The following is a 21,255-nucleotide window of genomic DNA, read 5'->3' on the forward strand; positions in this document are numbered from 1 at the left end:
TGTGTGTGTGTGTGTGTGTGTGTGTGTGTGTGTACAGGCCACACCCGCTGTCAAGTTCAACTGACTGACAGTGAGGTGGGAGGACTTTATTACAAGAGTGTTCGCGCGTGCGTGCGTGCGTGCGTGCGTGTGTGCGTGTGTGTGTGTATGTGGAAAAGAGAGAGAGAGAGAGAACAACAACAAAGTCCACCCTCTGCCTTTCAAACACCTTCATAAAGCCTACCATGTTTCTAGCTATTGAAATAGCAGATCAAATGTGTAGAATTTCAAATGACACTTAAAATGTCATTTGAAATTATGGTAGTGGGCGGCAGAGCTACATTCCACGCAATAAAAGTTTAGCCCTCTGGCATGGAGACCTCATCATGGCATGTCCCGGTGACTTGACACAGGCATGGGTGTGCAGGCTGGCTCCAAAGAGCTCATGAGACAATGGAAAAGAGGTCATTTCAAACTGGTAAGACTGCTACTAAACTTCCCTATCAGGACTCAATTTACAATTTAGGCATTTTGCAGACGCTCTTAATCCAGAGCGATTTACAGTATGTTGAGAAAGGACAACACAAGGTAATATATCAAATGCATCTAGGATCATAGGTAAACTAAGAATCTATCATCTATTTAAACAGTATAATATCAACAAATAATCTGTACATTTTAAACCATAGGATGTGCAGCAATTGGCAATGGGTCTGGACCGGTCTTTAAGATACTCAGAGGACCCATGTACCTGTCAAACTACGATCTAGTAGGATATGTAGAGTAGGACCCCACTTTAAGAACGAATGGTCTACTCTATAGACGTCAGACGACCATGGGCCAAACAGAAGAGGGAGCTCCTCTGACCTTGTTCCCCCTAGATTTGGCACTAACACAGGGAAAACATGCATTCTATACTGCCATCAAAATGTGGAATGCCCTACCAACAGCCATGAAACTTCCCAATTCCACAGCCTGTAATTTCACTACACGAATAATTACTACAAGATAGTAATCCCCAAGACTGCCTGTACAAACCAGGAAGTAGCTGTGGAAATGAATGGAATGTACAGAGCAGAGTGTTACACATCATGGTATGCGACTTGTTTTAAAGTAATTTATAAAAGTAGTTTTAAGACTTTTCAGATTTGAACTGGGGACCCCTCAAATTATCATATGTGACCACTGACCAGATTTGACTGAGAGCCTGTCATCGTGGAACCTCCAGCTTTTCACCACAGGAGAAAAACTGAATTTTATCCAAAATGAGGTAATAGCACAGGCAGACTCTTCACATACTAGAGCATGTCTGAGATAAATGTCAGAGCTGAAATTGACATGTAAATATGAAATAAATGCTTAAACATGTACTGTAGATATAGGTGTAATGTTAGAGTCCACAGAAGTGAACCTTTCAAGCCTGTTTTTTCTCAACTTGCTGTTTTCTGCAAAACATTACTGTATACCGGTAAGCCATATCTCTCAAACTGGTGGGTCAAACTGAACAAACAATGTGTCAATTTGAAGCTATGAAAAAACGAAAATGAATAATAATCCAATGACAGGCTCCCATTCACGGTGGGTCACATATTTGAATTGTGGACCCCCAGAAAATAATGATATTTCCAAAATAATCATCTTTGAACTGGGGACCCCCCAAAATAATCATCATTGAACTGGGGACCCCCCAAAATAATCATCTTTGAACTAGGGACCCCACAAAATAATCATCTTTGAACTAGGGACCCCACAAAATAATCATCTTTGAACTAGGGACCCTATAATAATCATATTTGAAATGGGGACCCCCGACAAAATAATAATCACCCACCCTGACAAGCACTTGGAATTGTAGGAGTTGAAGCATTACGTTTAGTTTGACTCGGTTCCACAGATAAATATTGTGAAAACAGCTCACAACGCCCATTTCTTGGGCAATGTTTTACCATTTTGTATAGTACTATCAATTTTAGAAAATATATTTCAACCAATGAAAACTTGTTGATTGCCAGGTTAATACCTGGCAATGATTCAGCTACCGGTAAGTTGAGTAACTTTTCCAACACTGAAGGTCATATAGGTTGATTGTAACACAAAGCAGTACTTACTGCTCATGTCGCAGGTCACTGATGCTCCTGTCCAATGAGATCATGTCGCTCGCCACCATGTTGAAGCCAAACTCCTTGATGGTGGCCTGATGGGCACACAGGGGTATAAGAGTTACCACACTGCAACTAATACACTTACTCTGTTATAACCCATCAAGACCTGAGACCCATTACATTCTATAAATGCCTTCTAAATCAGTAGTTCTCACACATTAATGATAAAAATAAAAAATAAAGAAACGTTCAAACATAGCAGATGTGCAAGCTTGCAGTGAGCTCGTACATCAGCTATTTTTGAATAGCAAACACAAAAATCTAAAATGACACAGATGCTTTCCCAGTTTTAATGGGATAAAACGTATCGTTACTGGTAGGCAGAAACCTGTTATCTCCATATTTAAACTTTTTTCAAAAATCAACACTCTACTTGATCGTACTACAGCGTTGTGCTAAAGCATCAAAGGTAGCAGATCTCCAAGCTCGAAACACGGCATGAAGCGACAGGTTTTGAGCTTGTAGATCTGCTACATTTATATTATAATTTGAATCCTGAAAAGTAACAGTTTTGGACATACTGTATGATGTTTCCACCTGATAGAGATGATAAAGTCCCAAAATAACCACTCAATAAACAAATAGGCCTATGCGGTCAAAAACGTTATGCTTCCCCACCCTTACCAAACATTGTACCATTATTCCAAAATGCATGTCAAGTTAAGTTACCGTAAACAACATACACCACTTCCTGCCTATAGGATGCATTATTCATTATTAGTATAGATGGGAAGCTTTTACTCTGAAACAATTCTAAAGAAACTGTATTTGGATTGGCCAAATCAACATGACACATTCAATAATTAAAGTAGTGTTATACCAAAACTTGTTTCCAAATAGAGGGTATGCGCATGCTTAAAGTGAATGGCAAATCGAGTGGCAAAGCAACATGCAAAGTGAGTTTAACATTGTTTAATGTTGTTTAATGCAATCAGATAGGACTTTTCTGTTTGGATGGGTTGTCAGTTTTTTGCCACTCAGTGTCAGTAGGCATTCCTGCATAACTTCCGGGTTTGATGATGATGTCACGTGCATACCCTATATACCAAATATTAACTTCTATCCATTTAATCTAAAATAATATTCGACAGAAAAAACCTAGAAACCCTAAAACTGTCTGCAACAAATACAATTCTTGTATTCTTTCTTTTTCTGAAAATAGAAGCTTTGCTAGGTCTATTTTCACACACTATTCTTCAAATTATCATTGCCGTCAGGTGGAAATCTTGTATGTCCAAAACATTTTTTTTTTAAATTATTACTATATTTGTTATAACATAGTCTGCTATTTGCACTATTTTTGTGTGACATTGAATGTTGAAATGTGGAGATACAAGGTTTCTGCCCGACAGCGACGACATAAAACCAGTTTTCCTAGATTGAATTAATATATAGAACAATCAATTAATTGTGCTTTAGTCGCAGCCTCTCCTACCTGGGCCGCATCTTTGTACTCGGGCCCGAGGATGAAGGGCTTGGCGCCCTCCCCCGGACCCCCAGGGATCCCCGGAGGCTCAGGGTCCTGGGGCTCAAAGTTTCCCAGGATGCCTTGCTTCAGCGTGGGGTTGGTGTAGGGGTTGGCGTGGGGCTTGAAGGTCACATACTGCTGGGCGATGACCTGCTCCTGGGCCACGTTCTGGACGGGCTGGTGGGGAGGCTCTGCCTTTCCTGGAGACACAAGACAGACACAGAAAATATATTATTATTGAAACATGAATCCATTGATAAGTGAGTTCAATGACAATATTACCCCTATATTACCCGGAAATAAGAGCAATTTTAGCTACAAGCTCACTAGTCGCGAAAATAAACAATCTATGTAGTATACAGTAAGCCGGTTTAGGCCTAAAATGCGAAAATAGCTGATCTACAAGCTTGTAGGACGGCTATTTTAGCTATTTTATTTGAAATGTTTTGAAAGAGACGAGTGCAACTTCAAATATGTGCCCATGCAAAGTATTATAATTTGTATTTATTTGTTTTCTGAGCAGGTATGTCAGCCTTTCCAAGACAGTTAGAAAAATAAAAATTGATCATCGATACTATAATGAGACATTAGACAATCATTATAGTGACATTCACCAGAATAATTGGTGGTAAGAGAAAGCTCCTTTCACAACGATGCCCCCACACCGGCAGAACCTCTTCCTGGTTTTGGTAAATGAAAAAGAAGGTAAAGCCACCAATTTAATTTTCGCTATCACGCAATTCCAAACAACCACACCCAGAAGTTCGGTGCTATGCATTGGAGTCAATAGAGAGCCCAGTGACCAGCTCATGAACAAACACTATTTCTGAATGACTGTAATCTTTGTAAAGTAATCGCTTCTGGAAAATAAAAGAAGACATAGCACATTATCGTCTGCTGTGTTGTACAGTGTACTGTACAGTGTACAGTGTACAGTGCACTGTGTAATTTTAGAGGTATCTAAAGAACACAAAGTATGTTTCACGAGTATCACGAGACTGTCCACTGTTTCCTGTCTGACAGCCAAATCTCGCGATACCTCCGAGACATGCCTGCCGCCGTTTAGAAGCCTCAATAAAATCATACAATGATTCTAATAACTTGCTTTTCGATGTGCACAGTACAGTGCACATCGAAAAGCAAGTTATCCTTCCACGCGCTACGTCCAACCAGGGAAACGCCCCCCTGTCAGGTGTAAAGGAGCAACTTGGACCCTCAGGCATGAGGCTTGATGAATTGAACATTGTGGACCCTATTGGAAACAAGTGTAATGCTTAATTGGGTCGTCCACTCACAGTTAACAGCCTTTGTATTGAGTTTGTGCTTGAAATGTACTGTAATTCTGCAAACTGTTAAATAAATAAATGTTTGTTCACGAGCTGGTCCAGCTGGCTCCATTCACTTCCATGTATTCATGTATGAAAGCATCCATGAAAGTGTCATGGTGTATCCATGACGTCAGCGGCGTTTCTTCCATCTGTATACAAATTCCTTGGTTTTGGTGCTTGGGTTGTGTGAGTTTTAAGTTACAAACCCATTGGTTTGTGTAGGAAGAATATCAAATATCTAAATACTGAATCAAGCAAAAATTAAATCTGTCTGGGTTGCTCACAAAAGCCTGAGTAGATGTTAAAATGACCCCAAATACGTCATGTTAACCACGTAAGCACAATTTGCTATTCAAAAGTAACCGATCTACAAGCTCAGAGCGCGCTGGGATGCAACACGTTGTGAGCTTCTCAATGGGCTATTTGACAAAGTTTGACAAATTTACCTTAGTGCGTGCGTGCGTGCGTGCCTGGGTGTGTGTAACATGTATAGGTTGCCGTCTGGCGTCTGTAACGGTACTGTAAATCCTGGGTGGGACTAATTGGTGTTTGTCAAGCAAATGAGTCACACCCTGAAGTGTACATTCTGAACACACTTGTGAACACAACACTTCCATTGCCTACATGGGTCTTCTCTTCAACAGGGGGTCCCGGACCCCTAGGCTGGGGGTCCTCAGTGTTACTACCAAATCTTGGTGATAGTAACTTTTTTGTACTTACATGAAACACTTGAACCCTAGCATCCCTACTCTGGGGGTAACATTCACCAAAAATAGCCAGTCTACAAGCTCACAACGTGTGTTGTGAGCTTGTATACTGGCTATTTGCTCCAAAGATATTTGATGTAGAGGGGGAAAAGAGCAGACCAAGTACAGATCCAAAGGTCAGGTTTACTATGAAATGTCTGAATAAACACATTAACATGAATCCAACATATTATTAATAGAAAAGATCACACAGTTCACAGTGCTGTCAAGCAAGTCTATGAAGCCATTTACAGTATAATTAATAATATCATTGCTGTCGGGCAGAAACCTTGTATCTCCAAATTTCTAATTGCCATGTTGTTTTTGTTGTGTTTTTTGTAAATGAATGCCCTACTTCATCATACGATTGTGCGGCACAAACATGGTGAAATTAGCTGATCTACAAGCTCACAAAATCTTGCTTTTTAAATGTTTTTCAAAAATAATTTAAAAAAGGAATGGTTTTGGACATACAACGTTTTCAATCTAATGTCCTTGTGTGTGTGAGTGTGCCTTCTCACCGTGTTTGAGTCTGATGGAGTTGAGGTCCACTTCCACCCCTTCCACATGGGGCCAGGGGACCACCGGCTTGAACTGGTCCACAGGGTCCCTCCCTGGCAGCAGACTGTCACCCTGCAGGCATGGGGGGGGGGGGGGTTATTATAATAGTGTACCGATACCACTTTTTCCTTCCCGACATACCGATCCGATACCAAATCACACACTCACACTCACACACACACACACACACACACACACACACACACACACACACACACACACACACACACACACACACACACACACACACACACACACACACACACACAAATAAATTAAAATGTGGTGCAGCTAGTTAGTAAGTTATGTAAATGGCACAGTAAGAGTATAAAACAGTGGTGCAACATCAACTGAAGCGGCCAAAATACAAACTAATTGTGACTGTAAACAACATATCATGTGATAAATGCCATGGTATCTGAATGGCATAGTCTGGCATAGTCGACACCGATACCAATTTTAGGCAGAATCGGCAGATTTTCTGATCACCTCTAGTTTTTTTTCAATGGGACATGAGAGCGGACACGGTGGCATGCATACAACTTGTCATAAATGTCACAAACAGCAGCTAGCAGGACGTATAGCTTATGATCGTGGCGGATTTGTAAGTATCCACAATGGTACGCAGAGTAAATTCATTCATGTATGGTATTTCTAACTCTGAAATCGTACAAATGTAACCAAATATGGAGCAGAGTTAAATGGGGTGTAAGTGATATTTAGAGTCTAGACCCGATCCACTGATTGGGAAACAGTGCTCTAGACTCTAGAGCACTGTTTTCAATAATAAGAATAATAATGTGCACAGATTTGAGTGTGCAGAGCCTCCCTTTATTTTTTAAACTCACAACTCCTTGCGTTGTGAGTTTGTAGAGTGGTTAATACACAATATTGGCCAATGTCTGACAATTTTTTTAATAATAGGCTATAGTTTATTGATTACTGTTTATTGTCTCCACCAGGCCGAAGGCATGGGGAGAGAGTATGTTTTGCACTCCGTCCATCCGTCCGTGTGTCCGTCCGTCCGTGTGTCTGTCTGTGAACAGCTAATCTCCGGCACCGTTAACCCGGTCTATGCCAAATTTTGCACACACACTCCCTGGATGCCAACGATGAACCTCTGCCGCAAATTTTCCAGAACGGCCTGTTATAGCGCCACCAGGAGGCCGCTTTGTGCAAAACAAGTTTTTGGACAGTACACCTACAGATTTTGTCCAAACATCACGCAAATTGGTACACAGCCTCTCTAGAGCCATTCAACGAAATGGGTCTTTCAGATTTCTCAGACTCCATCCTGATTGGCTAATATTGGCTTCCAAAGTTCGCAGGAGTGCTCAGTTTCAAACGAAATGCTGCAAATCATGAACACATCGTGTGATTTCCGTGAAATTGCGCACGCACATTCCCACTAGGCAGAGGAAGAAATGCCACATGAACATTTTCAACTCAGCCTCATGGTGGCGCTATAACTGGCCGAAAAGTGTTTTACCTCCAACTGCACGGATTTGTGGATAACCTTTGCCTGGAATTTTTCACATATGCTCTTTATAGCGCCACCAGGAGGCCGACATATGTAAAACACATTTTCTATTATTACTCCTTCAGATGTTATCCAAATTTCACGCAAATCGGTTTGTTTGATTTCTCATAATCCACCTTCATTGCCTACAATTGGCTTCTAAACTTTTCAGGAGTAGCCCGCTTTGTAATCGTTTTGTACAAATCTCCACAACTACTCAACGCAGCGTCCGGTTACGGTGAAACTGTGCATGCATATTCCCACTAGGCTGAGGAAGAAATGCCACTTGACGGTTTTCAAATCAGCCTCATGGTGGCTGTTAGATAAATTCTGACATGTTGTTTACACGTCATGTCAAGTTGGCCACTCCATCATATTCTGTTGTTCAACACAGATAGAACTTTGGCCCAGCCCGTGTTCCATATAGGTCATATTTGGTCATCCTGTCCTTTTCATCATCATTTTACTCATAGCCTACTGCCTGTTTACACAGGGTGGTTCATCTTATCCTTTATATTATTTTATCATATTTATATTATGGATTTCCTGACGCCACATTCAGATTTAATATCTTATATCTTGTTGTCTGTCCCCAGTCAAGTAAACTTGCCATAATGAAAGGTCTATTTTGATTCGAGACTACATGTATTTGACCTTGATGCCTAGTGAGAAAGTAGATAGGAGTGTTTCTCTCTGTCGAAAGTTCACAGTGCAGGGAAAGTTATCTTCAGGTTGCCATAGCAACGCCAGCCTCTGTGCTTTCCCGGTCTATGGCCATCAATGACTGAACCAAGGAAGATGTCCCGATACCAGTCTCATCATCCATGTGCTGGTCCAATGAGCGCTCGACAACCAGCGCCACCGTGGGATATTGCGGAAATGAACTAGCTATTGAGCCAATGAACGTTTATCAACAACTGACGTGATCTGCAGTATAAGCCAGGAAGATACTGTGAAAGGTTCAGTTCGGATCCATATTGGAACAATTGAATACTCTAAATTATAGTGATGTATTGTACTATTATTATTATTATCTGAACCATGTAGCACATTCTCTATGTAAATTGACTTTATTACCTACAAAAAATTACAGTTAAAACCTTAAACCTCCTCTCAGAACTTTATTTCGTCTGTCTCCTAATTCGTTTTTAAGGTATCTTTCTATTTTTTTATGGTACAGTGACTGTCATTCAAGATTTAAAGGGCACTTCACTCATTTTTAAGGTATTTGATCTCCCAACTGGGTTATTGAAGGAATTTATAGATACAGTATTACAAAATAGATATAATTTATTTGTATCCATTAATTGGCCTTTTGCCTTTTTTTTTTTTTTTGCACACACACACACACACACACACACACACACACACACACACACACACACACACACACACACACACACACACACACACACACACACACACACACACACACACACACACACACACACACACACACACACACACACACACACACACACACACACACACACACACACACACACACACCAGAAGGGCACTTTTTCTAGTTGATCTTCTTTCTTGAGCTATTCAAATAGTCTTAAATGTCCTTATAAAACACAATAAAGTCCAAAGTTTTTATTTGATTCAAACGTTGGGGGTCCTTCACTCAAACACTTGCGATTACACTTTTAATTCAGCACCGTGTCAAACAAAGAAAATAGGAGATCTACAAGCTCAGTCATCTTCAAACTCACTTTTTAGCTTGTAGATCGGCTATTTCTGGTGAAGCGTGGCCCCGTCCACACAGAGAATGGTGACCGAATACGCTGTTTTTAAACCGGTTCCCAGAATGATAACCTCTGAAGACACCAACCGTGCGTCTCTGTTTGTACAACAAATATGCATATTTCCTGGCGTTGGCATTCAACTCACATGAAGTCAAGAGATCCATGTGAAACCCTAGAAGCACTACCCCAAACACAAGAGGTAAATAATATTTTGACTATTTTCTACCAGACTTTTCTAATCCTGCACTTTTACAATTCCATGTGGTGGTGACACACGTGTATTCTTGAATAAAGCGCAGGTTTTATGATGTTTCAGGTAGAAAAAGAAAGACGAAGCACCATGAGGCGGGACTAGAGGGGGAAAGGAGCAAGTACAGAGCCAAAGGTCAAGTTTACAAAGTAGTGACGGTTTAGGTGGTTAAATGCCAAACAAACAAAAAACATGAATAGACACAACACTGATGACAGTGCTGTCAAACAAGTCTAGGAAGCTATATCTATGAACATAAGAAAAGGTTTAATCCACAACACAATGTTATACAATGTACTATAGGTCCCTCCTTCAACACTCTCTCAGAAATGGTACATACTTGGCCAGAAAGAAAACGTATAGGGTAATTATTGTAACTGAATGGTTGAGTTCAACTAATCTACAACAACTCAGTATTTGACAGCTGGCAACACAGAAAACATAGCCTGTGGAAATGCAGTGTGATTTACCTCTAAAGCAAAGCATTGCATATGCACTCACTGTGTAAAGTAAACACTACGTTAAACATTGCAAACACCCATGTTTGTTTTGCTGTAGCCCATAGAGTAGCCCTGTGGCAATTCGAGGCATCCGTGTGTTACACCCACAACCGTGACCCGTAGATTTATGTGACAGTCGCACTTTTTTTTTTGCAAATTAAGAGCCATACACTCTGGGTTAGGGTTAGCCACTGAATTTGTATTTCGTTTCACTTCATTATTCAATCGCAGAACATATTTGTAATGGTAGCGTAGGGGTAGGGCTGGAGCCATCTACAGTGGTGTGGTGTGTGTTAAGTAACTAAACCCATGCACTGTACTTTTTAAATAAAAGTACAGTGCATGGGTTTAGCTTTTAGAGTATTTCCAATTTCCAATACATTTTACTGTATACCTCTTCTAGTCCACATATCAGAGGCAAATATTGTAGAATACTTTATTCCACTAGTTTATGCCTGGTACTAGTTGTGGAAAGTCTGGTGGCGCGAGGTTACAGTTGTCAGTTATTATAGTTACTTTGTAGATTTTGAATAATATTACAAAACTTAGACTTCAGCCCTATATACAATTTGAAAATAGCAAATCTGCATCTGCTATTTTTATAAATGTTTTAAACTTCCGAAATTGGATAGTCTGTAAAATTAGTAGATTCTACTTTTGGTACTTCTATTTACTTCTATTTGGTACTAGTATTTCTGCCTTTTGCCTCCACTCAAACCTTTTTTTTTAGCAAAGTAACGTCCGAGGAAATGTTAAAACAGCGACACCTACGGGTCACATAATTCTATAAGGCTGCCGATTTCGACGCAACAGCGGTTGCTTGAGCTATGTCGGCTGACGCGCTGTGATGATGACATATGCGGATATAGATCCTGGAAATGAATCGAGGTGTACACGGTCTAAAAATGCTGCTCAACAACAACATGATAACATCAAGTTAACTATTTTATAATAAAATATATTTCTCACAGGGTGAAAAAACGTCATCTCCTCGTCCAATGGCTATGAATAACCATCGTTTCGCCATGGCAACCACTGCTTCTGTTTAGCCAGCGAAGCTAATTAAACAGCCTAATTAATCATAATTTTAATAACTACAGTGTGATCTATCACGCGAATGTGAATCTGTAATGTTGTGGCAACAATCAGTTGGTGGAGTGTGACTTCAACCAACGAGCTGACCTCATCTACAGGCTAGCAGACACCGTCTGATCTGATCAGATTTACAGTTTCGATTTGCTGCGGGATCAATCTATCGACACGATTTATCGATCAATGCAGGTACATAAATAAGAATGGTACATGGTTTGAATGTGCCCCGGTGTGGTGGTGGAGGTGACATGGGTGATCCATATCCAGCACTCTCTCACCTGTTTGTGTTTATTCAAGGGGTCCTCCTGATCGCCGGGTTTGGGGGACAGGGAGCTCCACAGCAGTACCAGACCCAGAAATGTGGCGATCACCGTCAAACTACGTAAAACAAAGCCCACTTTCAGCCTCATGCTGGTTGATAATGTGTGTGTCCTGGAGAAATCCGGAGTGTTTTATGTTTAATCTGACACACACATACACACACACACTCTCTCTCTCTCCAGACACACACACACGCGCACACACACAAGCTGCCTAGGCTGTAGCAAGCCGACTACAGTTACAGTAGTGTCGATGGGTGTACCGCCTCGAAGTGTTCCCACCCACAATCAGTGACCCCGGACACCAGGCAGGCAGCGAGTGGATGTAACTACCACTGCAGTACTTCAAAATAAGAGGATAGCTTCTTGACATTTTATTGTATTATGATCCATACAGCAAGAACTGGACCTTGCATCTATTTTATTTTATTTTATTTTATTTTATTTTATTTTATTTTATTTTATTTTATTTTATTTTATTTTATTTTATTTTATTTTATTTTATTTTATTTTATTTTATTTTATTTTATTTTATTTTATTTTATTTTATTTTATTTTATTTTATTTTATTTTATTTTATGGCCGTGCAGAGAGGACTAGTGGGGCAGGGGCTCAAACTCCAAAAAAGCGCATAGCGCGCGCCGATTTTTGGGGGTGGTCTTTTTGTGGAGTCCTTCCCTTGTGCCATTTCATGTCATTGGACAGTAAAATAAGCAATATGTTCTCATTAGTCTGAAACTAAAACTGACTGATGGCAGATTAAAAGATAATTCATTATGATAGTGGCATTTATCATTACTTGTCAAATGTTCGTCTTGAAGGGCCAATGGCACTTATTGGCCCCCCACACAAGCCCTCATTGGTCCCCCACACAAGCCCTTATTTGCCCCCCACACAAGCCCTTATTGGCCTCCCACATAAGCCATTATTTGCCCCCCACACAAGCCCTTATTTGCCCCCCACACAAGCCCTTATTGCCCCCCCACACAAGCCCTTATTTGCCCCCCACATAAGCCCTTTTTGGCCCCCACATAAGCCCTTTTTGGCCCCCACATAAGCCCTTATTGGCCCCCCACACAAGCCCTTATTTGCCCCCCACACAAGCCCTTATTGGCCTCCCACATAAGCCCTTATTGGCCCCCCACACAAGCCCTTATTGGCCCCCCACACAAGACCTTATTTGCCCCCCACACAAGCCCTTATTGCCCCCCCACACAAGCCCTTATTGCCCCCCCACAAGCCCTTATTGCCCCCCCACACAAGCCCTTTTTGGCCCCCACATAAGCCCTTTTTGGCCCCCACATAAGCCCTTATCCATACTCCATTTACTTCCCTCTTTGATCAGAAGGGGGCCTCAAAGGTGCACATAAGTCGTGTAGTTGGTAGGTGTGGTGTGTGTGGTGTGTGTGTGTGTGTGTGTGTGTGTGCGTGCGTGCGTGCGTGCGTGCGTGCGTGCGTGCGTGCGTGCGTGCGTGTGCAGTACACATGCGTGCATGTGAGATGGTGTGGCACTGGTTCAAATGGTTATTATGTGAACACATAATGAACAACTAAGCATACAAAAATGTGGTACTATTCAGAGAGTTATTCACACACAAAGCACACATCATGTATGCGTGTATTATGCCTGACTGACAGCTGAAACTCAAACTACTGACTGTGAGTTAGAGACATTGTTGTAATATCTAAGTACTGGACCCTCGTCTGGTTCTGACAGACAGGTAGTGTGTGCAGGCTGGGTGGTGTGTGACAATCCTGTTGAAGTATTCCTTTGGTACAGCGACTGCGGCGGCGGGTACCCGTGAGAACAAATTAACGAGACACGAGACAGTATCCCGCTAAGGTTCACAAAGTTTATTACACAAACAGGAAACATATATAGTGCTGGATCATAATGACGTGACAATAAGATATGAGACAGAAGAACATGCCTACTGCAGCAAGGCTGACCTTGCTGCCGCTGAGATGTCTCTCGTAGCCTATCTATAAAGTATGCTACAGTACAGGCAGTACACAATACATATCAAGTACACTGTATCTCAAGTTCTCAAGTACATAGACTAAGATGTACTGTGCATGGGCTAATATCATAACAGACATGATGTAAAAATAATAAACAATATAGCTGCAACTGCAAGTAGTGATAACACGGGACCAAGCAGGAAGGCAATAAGCAAAAAGAACAATATGCACAATAAGCCATAGAAACATGGTAGAAGTGTTTTTTTATAGTTTTGTTTTTTTCTGGAAATGGAAAAAATGACTATAGTAATCAAATATGGTATTATTAAAGTGCACTGCAAAACCTAATGCACTTTCAACTGAGGGTTGTTTGATAGAAAAGTCTTCAATAATTGTCACAAAACAGGGTGTGAAATAATTAGGCTACAACCCAACTGTGAACCTATAGGGGGAGGGCATAGTGACGCGTTCGGTAGGATATTAGCTTTATTATTTTGATTACTGTCATGCTCGTTTGAGGACAGGTAGAGAGCAGAGCAGAGCATACATGTTTTGAGAATGTTGCTGAAGGTTATGTTATTTTGTCAGCTGACACCCAAATCGAAGAAACCATACAGAGTGTATTTAATTATTTGATATCTCCGACAGGGCCAAACCATACAGTGTTTATTTAATTTTATATCTACAATGGTATATGTCTCCACAGTGAGGCTGGAAAATGTAGCCTATAGCAGTCTACTACTTAGTAGTAGTAGTAGTAGTAACTACTATAACCTACTGATAGGCAGGAAAATGGCAACCAGAATAACCCGTTCTGAGTGAAACTCCTGCACTGGCCCTATAGAACAAGCAATGACCAACAAGCCACCATTCTTACACACTGTTCGTTCAAGGCAAAAAACAACTCGCTTTTAATGACAATGAGCCACATCATCAACCATCATCAATCACCCATCAATTACCAAAATCTGTGTTTACACTTGAACACCCTGATGGATAATTTTGAGTTATTAGATCTGTAGATCTGTTATTTTTGGTGGATGGTAGTTTCCATGTTCTCAATAACTATGTATTTTTCATGCCCTGTATCCCACTGAGTTTACATATCATTTCTGCCCCAGCGTAAAACAGATAGTATTAAATCTCACTCTCCCCCAGTCAGCGAGTAAGATAAAAGATTGTTTTCTCCTGTTTGACGTCTTGCATTATCTGCCCCTCTGGTGAAAAACATGTTATTCGGCCTTGGTACGGTGCCAGAGCAGACAAATTGTCTCCTACAAACTAGGCAGTAACCAGTTATAAACTACATCTACATTTAAAAGAACTACGATTCCCTGTGGTCACACTTTCTGGATTCCCGGAAGTGTGATTGGCCACGTCAGTTGTACTCTCCCAAGTAGGCCTCCCGGCAATAGGTGTCGCCATAATTCACTTTGGTTTACCCTCTGAACTCCAATTGAGTACTTCCTATGTCAGAGTTTGTTTTGTTATCATAACAGTATAAAATATGGTCACTGATGATGTGTCAGTGAGAGATCGTTTTAACGCTGTACGGACCTGCCATTTCTCTCCCGATGTGATTTGTAATATATATCAAATGGAAAATCATTAGCTCTGGTGTGGACTTCTTTCTTCCGTGTCTGGTGTCAAACTCATTCTAAGGTATTCTGGTATACTTGGATACTTCTACTCTGCCTATTCTTTCCTTTTGGTATTATAGTTTTCCTCTAAAGTATTTATCCTTAAAAGGTATTAATACAGATTTATAAGTTTAACATTATAACAGTAAAGATAAAGTTAATATTCACTGGTTTAAAAGGTTTACAGTCCTTAATTCTGACTTCTTGAGTATTTGTACTCTATTACATTCTTACAAATTCTCCTCCACGGTACTCCTCCAGAGTCCAGATGATTGATTGGTCTTCAATCCTTCCCTTATCCTAAATTTATATGCATCAATTGGTCCTTTTCGCGCCGACTTTAAGGAGTATTAGTCTAATTTATTTAATTAGCAGCTCCGACAAAGCCATGTCCCAGCGCCAGATTTTTTTACTGAGTATTTCTACTCTTACTTTCAAAAGTATTTTTACATTTCCGGAGTTTCTTGCTCTGCTATTATAAATATTATACAGTCCTTTCTCATTAGCATTATTAAGAATGTTAGACCATAGTTCCCCCTTTCCTCTCCCTATCTCTCCCATTTCTCTCTGTTTGACACACACACGGAGGGGAGACGTCACGCAAGCCATTTTATGGAGCTTTTTGGAGTTTTCATTTGATCGTTGGTTACCATTACATCGGAATGGTATGTCACCGGGATTCGGACGGACAGCGATTTTTATTTTGGGGTCCGTGAACGGCGAACATCAGTGAATTTCACGGTTCACGGCGTTCGACCTCCGCGAACCCCTCCATGGACCTCTGACGGCATCTACCCTCCTGCCTGAGCCGTCTCGGGTCTCTGCTGCTATGGGTCGACTCTCCCGACTCTGCCTGCCTATCTGCTTCTTCATCTGCTCTAAGTTAAGTAATTTATGGTTTCTTTAGCCTTCATAGATTAAGTTGTCATTATCATTCACCCCACCTCGAGCAGCGAGGCATTTATTTTTAGTTGCTTAACAACCCTACACAAAGTATCGGAGTTCTTTCTGTCCCATGTAGTTTTTTTTTTTTTCTTTATTACCCCAGTTTGTAATTTGCTTCATGCTACTGTTAGAACTGTTTTATATTGATAACATTGTGTTTGCGCAACGACTACTATTGACGCTAGTCGACGCTCCAAAATGATTCTACCCCAATCCCCAACATTCTTAAAATTGTCTCAGCCATGTTATAATTAGGTTCATGTTCACATGTTTATAGGTCGTATACTATCTATCTCTCTATCTCTTCATTTTATTTATTTATTTTTATTCAAACTATTATTTCTGGACGGCCATCCAAATCTCATTTCATTCTATCCCCCGGGTTTCCTAACTTTGTGACACAGTACTAGTTGGTGTCATTAACACTTTCTTCCCTGTTGATTTCCTTGGCCAGGAACAAAATAGGGCATTTTATCTTTTATTTTATCTTTTAAGACCGTTGACTTTCATCATGTTATAATTAGGTTCACATTAATTTATTTAATAATTTATCTCATCCCGATATTGTGATATCATTGACCGCTGAGACGTTATAATTATTTCCCAGATAGACTTTTAGAACACAGTTACAACTATTTCTCTGGAGTCTGCTATTTATTGTGCTTGTGTCTGTTTATGCCTGCTTTCCCTTATCTCTTGTGAAGAGAGCAGTGGCCTTGCCACTGTCTGGAATGTCTCTCTGTCTGCGTTCGTGCGTATGTGCGTGCGTGCGTGTGTATATGTGTGTGCATGCGTTCGTGCGTGTGTGCGTGCATGTGTTTGTGTGTATGTGCATGTGTGCACAACCCGATTCTCTCTGTGTCCGCGTGCCTGTGTGTGCATGAATCTAGAAGTTTATTTGAATAGATAACTCATACTTTGCATGACTTTTAGTAACGGAGCAAAGCCACATTTTTCAAAATTCAGACTTTTAGTAAGGGAGGCAAAACAAAATTTAGATTTTTGTTATTTTTACAGTTTTTACTGCATTTCAAAACTTTATTATTGCCTTACATTATGTTTCATGTCATAGTAGCATCAGTACAAATTTCCGTTTATCCTATTTTTGTCAGATAACCCCCATCTCGCTCCATGTGTGTTTCTGTGTTTGCATGTGTGTATATATGTGTGTGTGTGTGTGTGGAACAATTCCTTTTACATTCACCTCATCATAACTTCCTATTCCACAAATAGGTCAGTTTAATATTTCCCTTTTCATTATTTTAAGAGTGTGACAAACGTTTACTTGCCTATAGCCTCCATTCTACCTGTACATTTCGTATTTTATTTTTGCTCATTCCCCATTTGGTTATTGTGTGATTACTGATAATTAGGAATACGCGACGACATCTGTCAGCCTCCGTTTCCGCCATTTATCATCATTTCATACATTTTATTTTTTTAGATAGGACCCCCTTGACCATTTAATTGCCTTAGTATGACAATTTATTATTGATTTCAACCAATCCCCTTATTGATTCAATTCATTCTTTATTTTTTATTATTTAATTTCATTTATTTTTGAGTGGTGTGGACCTCTCCTACAACTGGCTTTGTTAGTCTGTCTGTGCAGAAAAAAAGAATGAGCATGGTTGCTACGGTCACCCAGTTCACCCGGGTGTGATTTCATTACATCAGACATTACGTCAGACCACAGCTGATCAGGCTATATAACACCTCACACCACTCAGTTCACACGGGTGTGATTTTTCAATTACATTCTGGTTTCCGCCGTTCATCATCATTTAATAACTACAACTCCCACAATCCTTTTTGGATAGGGCCCCTTGTCCATTTAATACATTAGTTATGCCATTTTTACTGATTTCAACCATTGATTTCAACCCTCATTGATTTAACTCATTAATTAGTTGGCCATCCATTAACTATAGGTTACATCCGAACTCCGGTACTATTAATTAAGTATTCCTTTATTATATTTTAATTATCTTTTAGGTTAAATCCCAGTATTAATTTTAATTGTAATTTGAATTTATTTATTTTTGATTTTTGATTTGAAGTTTTGAATTTTGAATTTTAGATTTTAAATTTTGGATTTTGGGTTTAACGTTTTAAATTTTGCATTTTGAATTTTGAATTTTGAATTTTACATTTTAAATTTTGGATTTTAGATTTTACATTTTACATTTTGAATTTTCATTTTATGGTTTGGATTTTTAATTTAAATTTTGATTTTGAATTTAAATCAGTTTTAAGTTTTAAGTTTTAAGTTTAATTTTATTTATTTATTTATTTTATTTTTTAATTTTTGTTGACAATTCAGGTGCTATAGGGCGGGTCCATAGGAGAAGTTGCTGTTGGCCCTATAGTATTTACACCAAATTATCACCTAGAAAAAAAAGGAGATGTCACAGTTAGAGTCTTGATATCCCACTAAATTAGTTAAATTCCCTATTATTATAATACTTATTATTTTATTTTTATTTGTACTCTACTCTATTCTTCTCTGCCTGGAACGAGTAACTATAGGCTCCTACAGGTAGAACTTGTGATCTCACAATTTCTTTTTTGGCGTCTTATACGTGACATTAGCTACGTCATTAATAGCGTATTTGATAAGTACATTAGCATACATGTGTTTTTTTAGGAGTGATGACCTACATTTTGTTTATTTCTGTCCGTGTTTGCAATGCCATGCCATATTATGCATGATAGTCTTACAGTCCAGTGCAAATACAGGGCAAAATAGACTTGTGCGTTTATTCTGTCATCATCAAGCTGTGTTTCCTGTGTTAACGGATTAATCACTGCAACATTATTATAGAAAACAATTAAATAGAAGAATTAAATAGAAAAAAGATAGAATACTTTGTTTTCTTTTTGAGATATCTTTCTCTCTCTACCTGTCTCTACGTAACCTCCCTCCATATAAATGTGAAATGCATGCGCTAGAGAACTCTGTCTCTCTGCGTATCCTCCCTCCATTTTACAACTGTGTAAATGCGTACGTAGAACGCTGGGTCTCTCTCTCTCTCTCTCCTTGACTTATCTCTAAGTACTCTCCCTCCATATAAATGTGTAAATGCGTGCTGTGAGAACGTCTGTCTCTCTAAGTACCCTCCCTCCATATAAATGTGTAAATACGTACTGTAAGAACGGTCAGGAGAAGTACAAATATTAATATTTTATTATTATTTTTATTTTCATTTTTTAAACCATACCCTGTCTACCTACACGCCCTCCCTTCACCATTAAGCTGTGTACATGCGCGGTTGGTAGAACAGTCATTTTCATTTAAAAACATACCCTGTTGATGTTTACCCTGTTGATGAATTGTTTATAATTATTATTGTTTCATTTCATTCACCAGTTTGTTTTTTGTCTTTCTGTTTTTATCTCACAGATACGGATCTCTGGTGGTTTCGTGGTCAGGAACAAACCCGAGTCAGGACAGAGGAATCTAGAGACCCACAAAAGCGATGGAGTGAATGGACATGTGTTGTGGACCTCGGGATTCCTTTCCCTTTGTTTATTAGGTTTGACCCTAGACCCCGACCCACTCAGAACCGTTTGATTAGTATTAGGCCCAAACCCCCAGAACAGTGACTGCCCTTTTATCATTATGATTGGCCCTTAATTTGCCCATAGATTTCCCATCGGGAACACATTATAATTCCACTCATGTTTCACCATACACATTATTGTTTTATGTTTTTCAAACATGTTTTTCTTTGCTAAAACGCTGTATTTTGCTAAAACGCTGTTACCCCTCCCTACCTAGTATTAGGATTCATTTGATCATTCCTTCTCCCCTCAATTGATTAATATGGTATTTTGACTATTCATTTTCCAGATCCCAGATCTGCTTCATTATATAGATTATGTAAACTGAATTATCCCACCTTTGGACAATCTAAATTTCCTTACCTTAGGATTCATTATCCCACCTCATCATATTTTTATTATTTTAAATTTGATTCATATTTTACCTCTGAATTTGGAATATCCCTCCATTGTAAACATTTAACCTTTATTATCCCCGAACCACCCCTTGACCTTACATTGAGATATTTAGAATAGGGACACCTTCCCCTTCCATTTCATTTTATTATTTTGTTTTCATCACCATGAGTTTGGCTTGACTAGGCATATATCCTCCCCTGAATAGACTTGATTCTATATTTGGCCTTCATGGTACTAATGGACTCGCCAGGAAGCGACACGACATCATCAATTACCCTGTCCCCCCCTTTCCAAGCTCTGCTTGGTATAAGAACTGTTAGGGGCATCTCCGGCCGTTTTCTCCCGTTTGAATCACAGAGATCAAGTATCTGTCAATGAGAAAGTATAGGCTGAGATTGTCACCTATGGGTCACCTGTTATGTCACCCATCCTGGGGGACAGGGCGAAGATTCGGCTCCGACTACGAGCGAAGAAGAACTATCGCAGTATCTGCGCTGCTAAAAAGAACTTTGTTGTCAAATGACACTTTCGACGGCGCATCGGCGTGCTGCAACGATGCTGGGTTCCTCGGGGACCCCGAAGATCTGCCCTAAAGAACATTGTCAAACCCTGACACTAACGTCGGCGTGGACCGCTGCACCGTTTGCTGGGTTCCTCGGGAACCCCGAAGATCGAAGACCTCGAGAGAGAAAAGTCATTCTGTCTCTCTGCCACGGTACCATCTAAATAATGAGTGATTTCTTGCCTGGTCGTAAGTCAAACTATTTTTTTATTTTTCATTGTTCCTGTTACCCTTTTATTCCCATCCTGATCCTTAGTATAGAGTTAATTTTATTTCTCATCTCCCAATTGACCCTTATTATATTTTATTTAATTCCCTGAAGATTGATTATTGATTATTGATCACATGACACTTCACCCACAAAAAGCGATGGAGTTGATGGATAATTTTGAGTTATTAGATCTGTAGATCTGTTATTTTTGGTGGATGGTAGTTTCCATGTTCTCAATAACTATGTATTTTTCATGCCCTGTATCCCACTGAGTTTACATATCATTTCTGCCCCAG

General features: G+C 39.8%; 1 protein-coding gene across 3 annotated transcripts in view; it reads right to left on the reverse strand.

Annotated features, from left to right (window-relative positions):
* The window catches only part of galnt7 (UDP-N-acetyl-alpha-D-galactosamine: polypeptide N-acetylgalactosaminyltransferase 7), a 36,911-nt gene extending 25,043 nt beyond the window's left edge, over positions 1 to 11,868 (reverse strand). For all 3 annotated transcript variants that reach the window (XM_079500216.1, XM_079500217.1, XM_079500218.1), the window contains exons 1-4: positions 11,635 to 11,868; positions 6,205 to 6,316; positions 3,577 to 3,809; positions 2,088 to 2,173 (exon numbers count right to left, since the gene is read on the reverse strand). In XM_079500216.1, the coding sequence (XP_079356342.1) occupies positions 2,088 to 2,173; positions 3,577 to 3,809; positions 6,205 to 6,316; positions 11,635 to 11,766 (563 nt within the window). In that variant the 5' untranslated portion in view covers positions 11,767 to 11,868. The remainder of the gene's footprint in view (positions 1 to 2,087; positions 2,174 to 3,576; positions 3,810 to 6,204; positions 6,317 to 11,634) is intronic.
* Between the last annotated feature and the right edge of the window lie 9,387 nt (positions 11,869 to 21,255).

This window comes from Electrona antarctica (assembly GCF_951216825.1).
Source record: "Electrona antarctica genome assembly, chromosome: 4".
Lineage (NCBI taxonomy): Eukaryota > Metazoa > Chordata > Actinopteri > Myctophiformes > Myctophidae > Electrona > Electrona antarctica.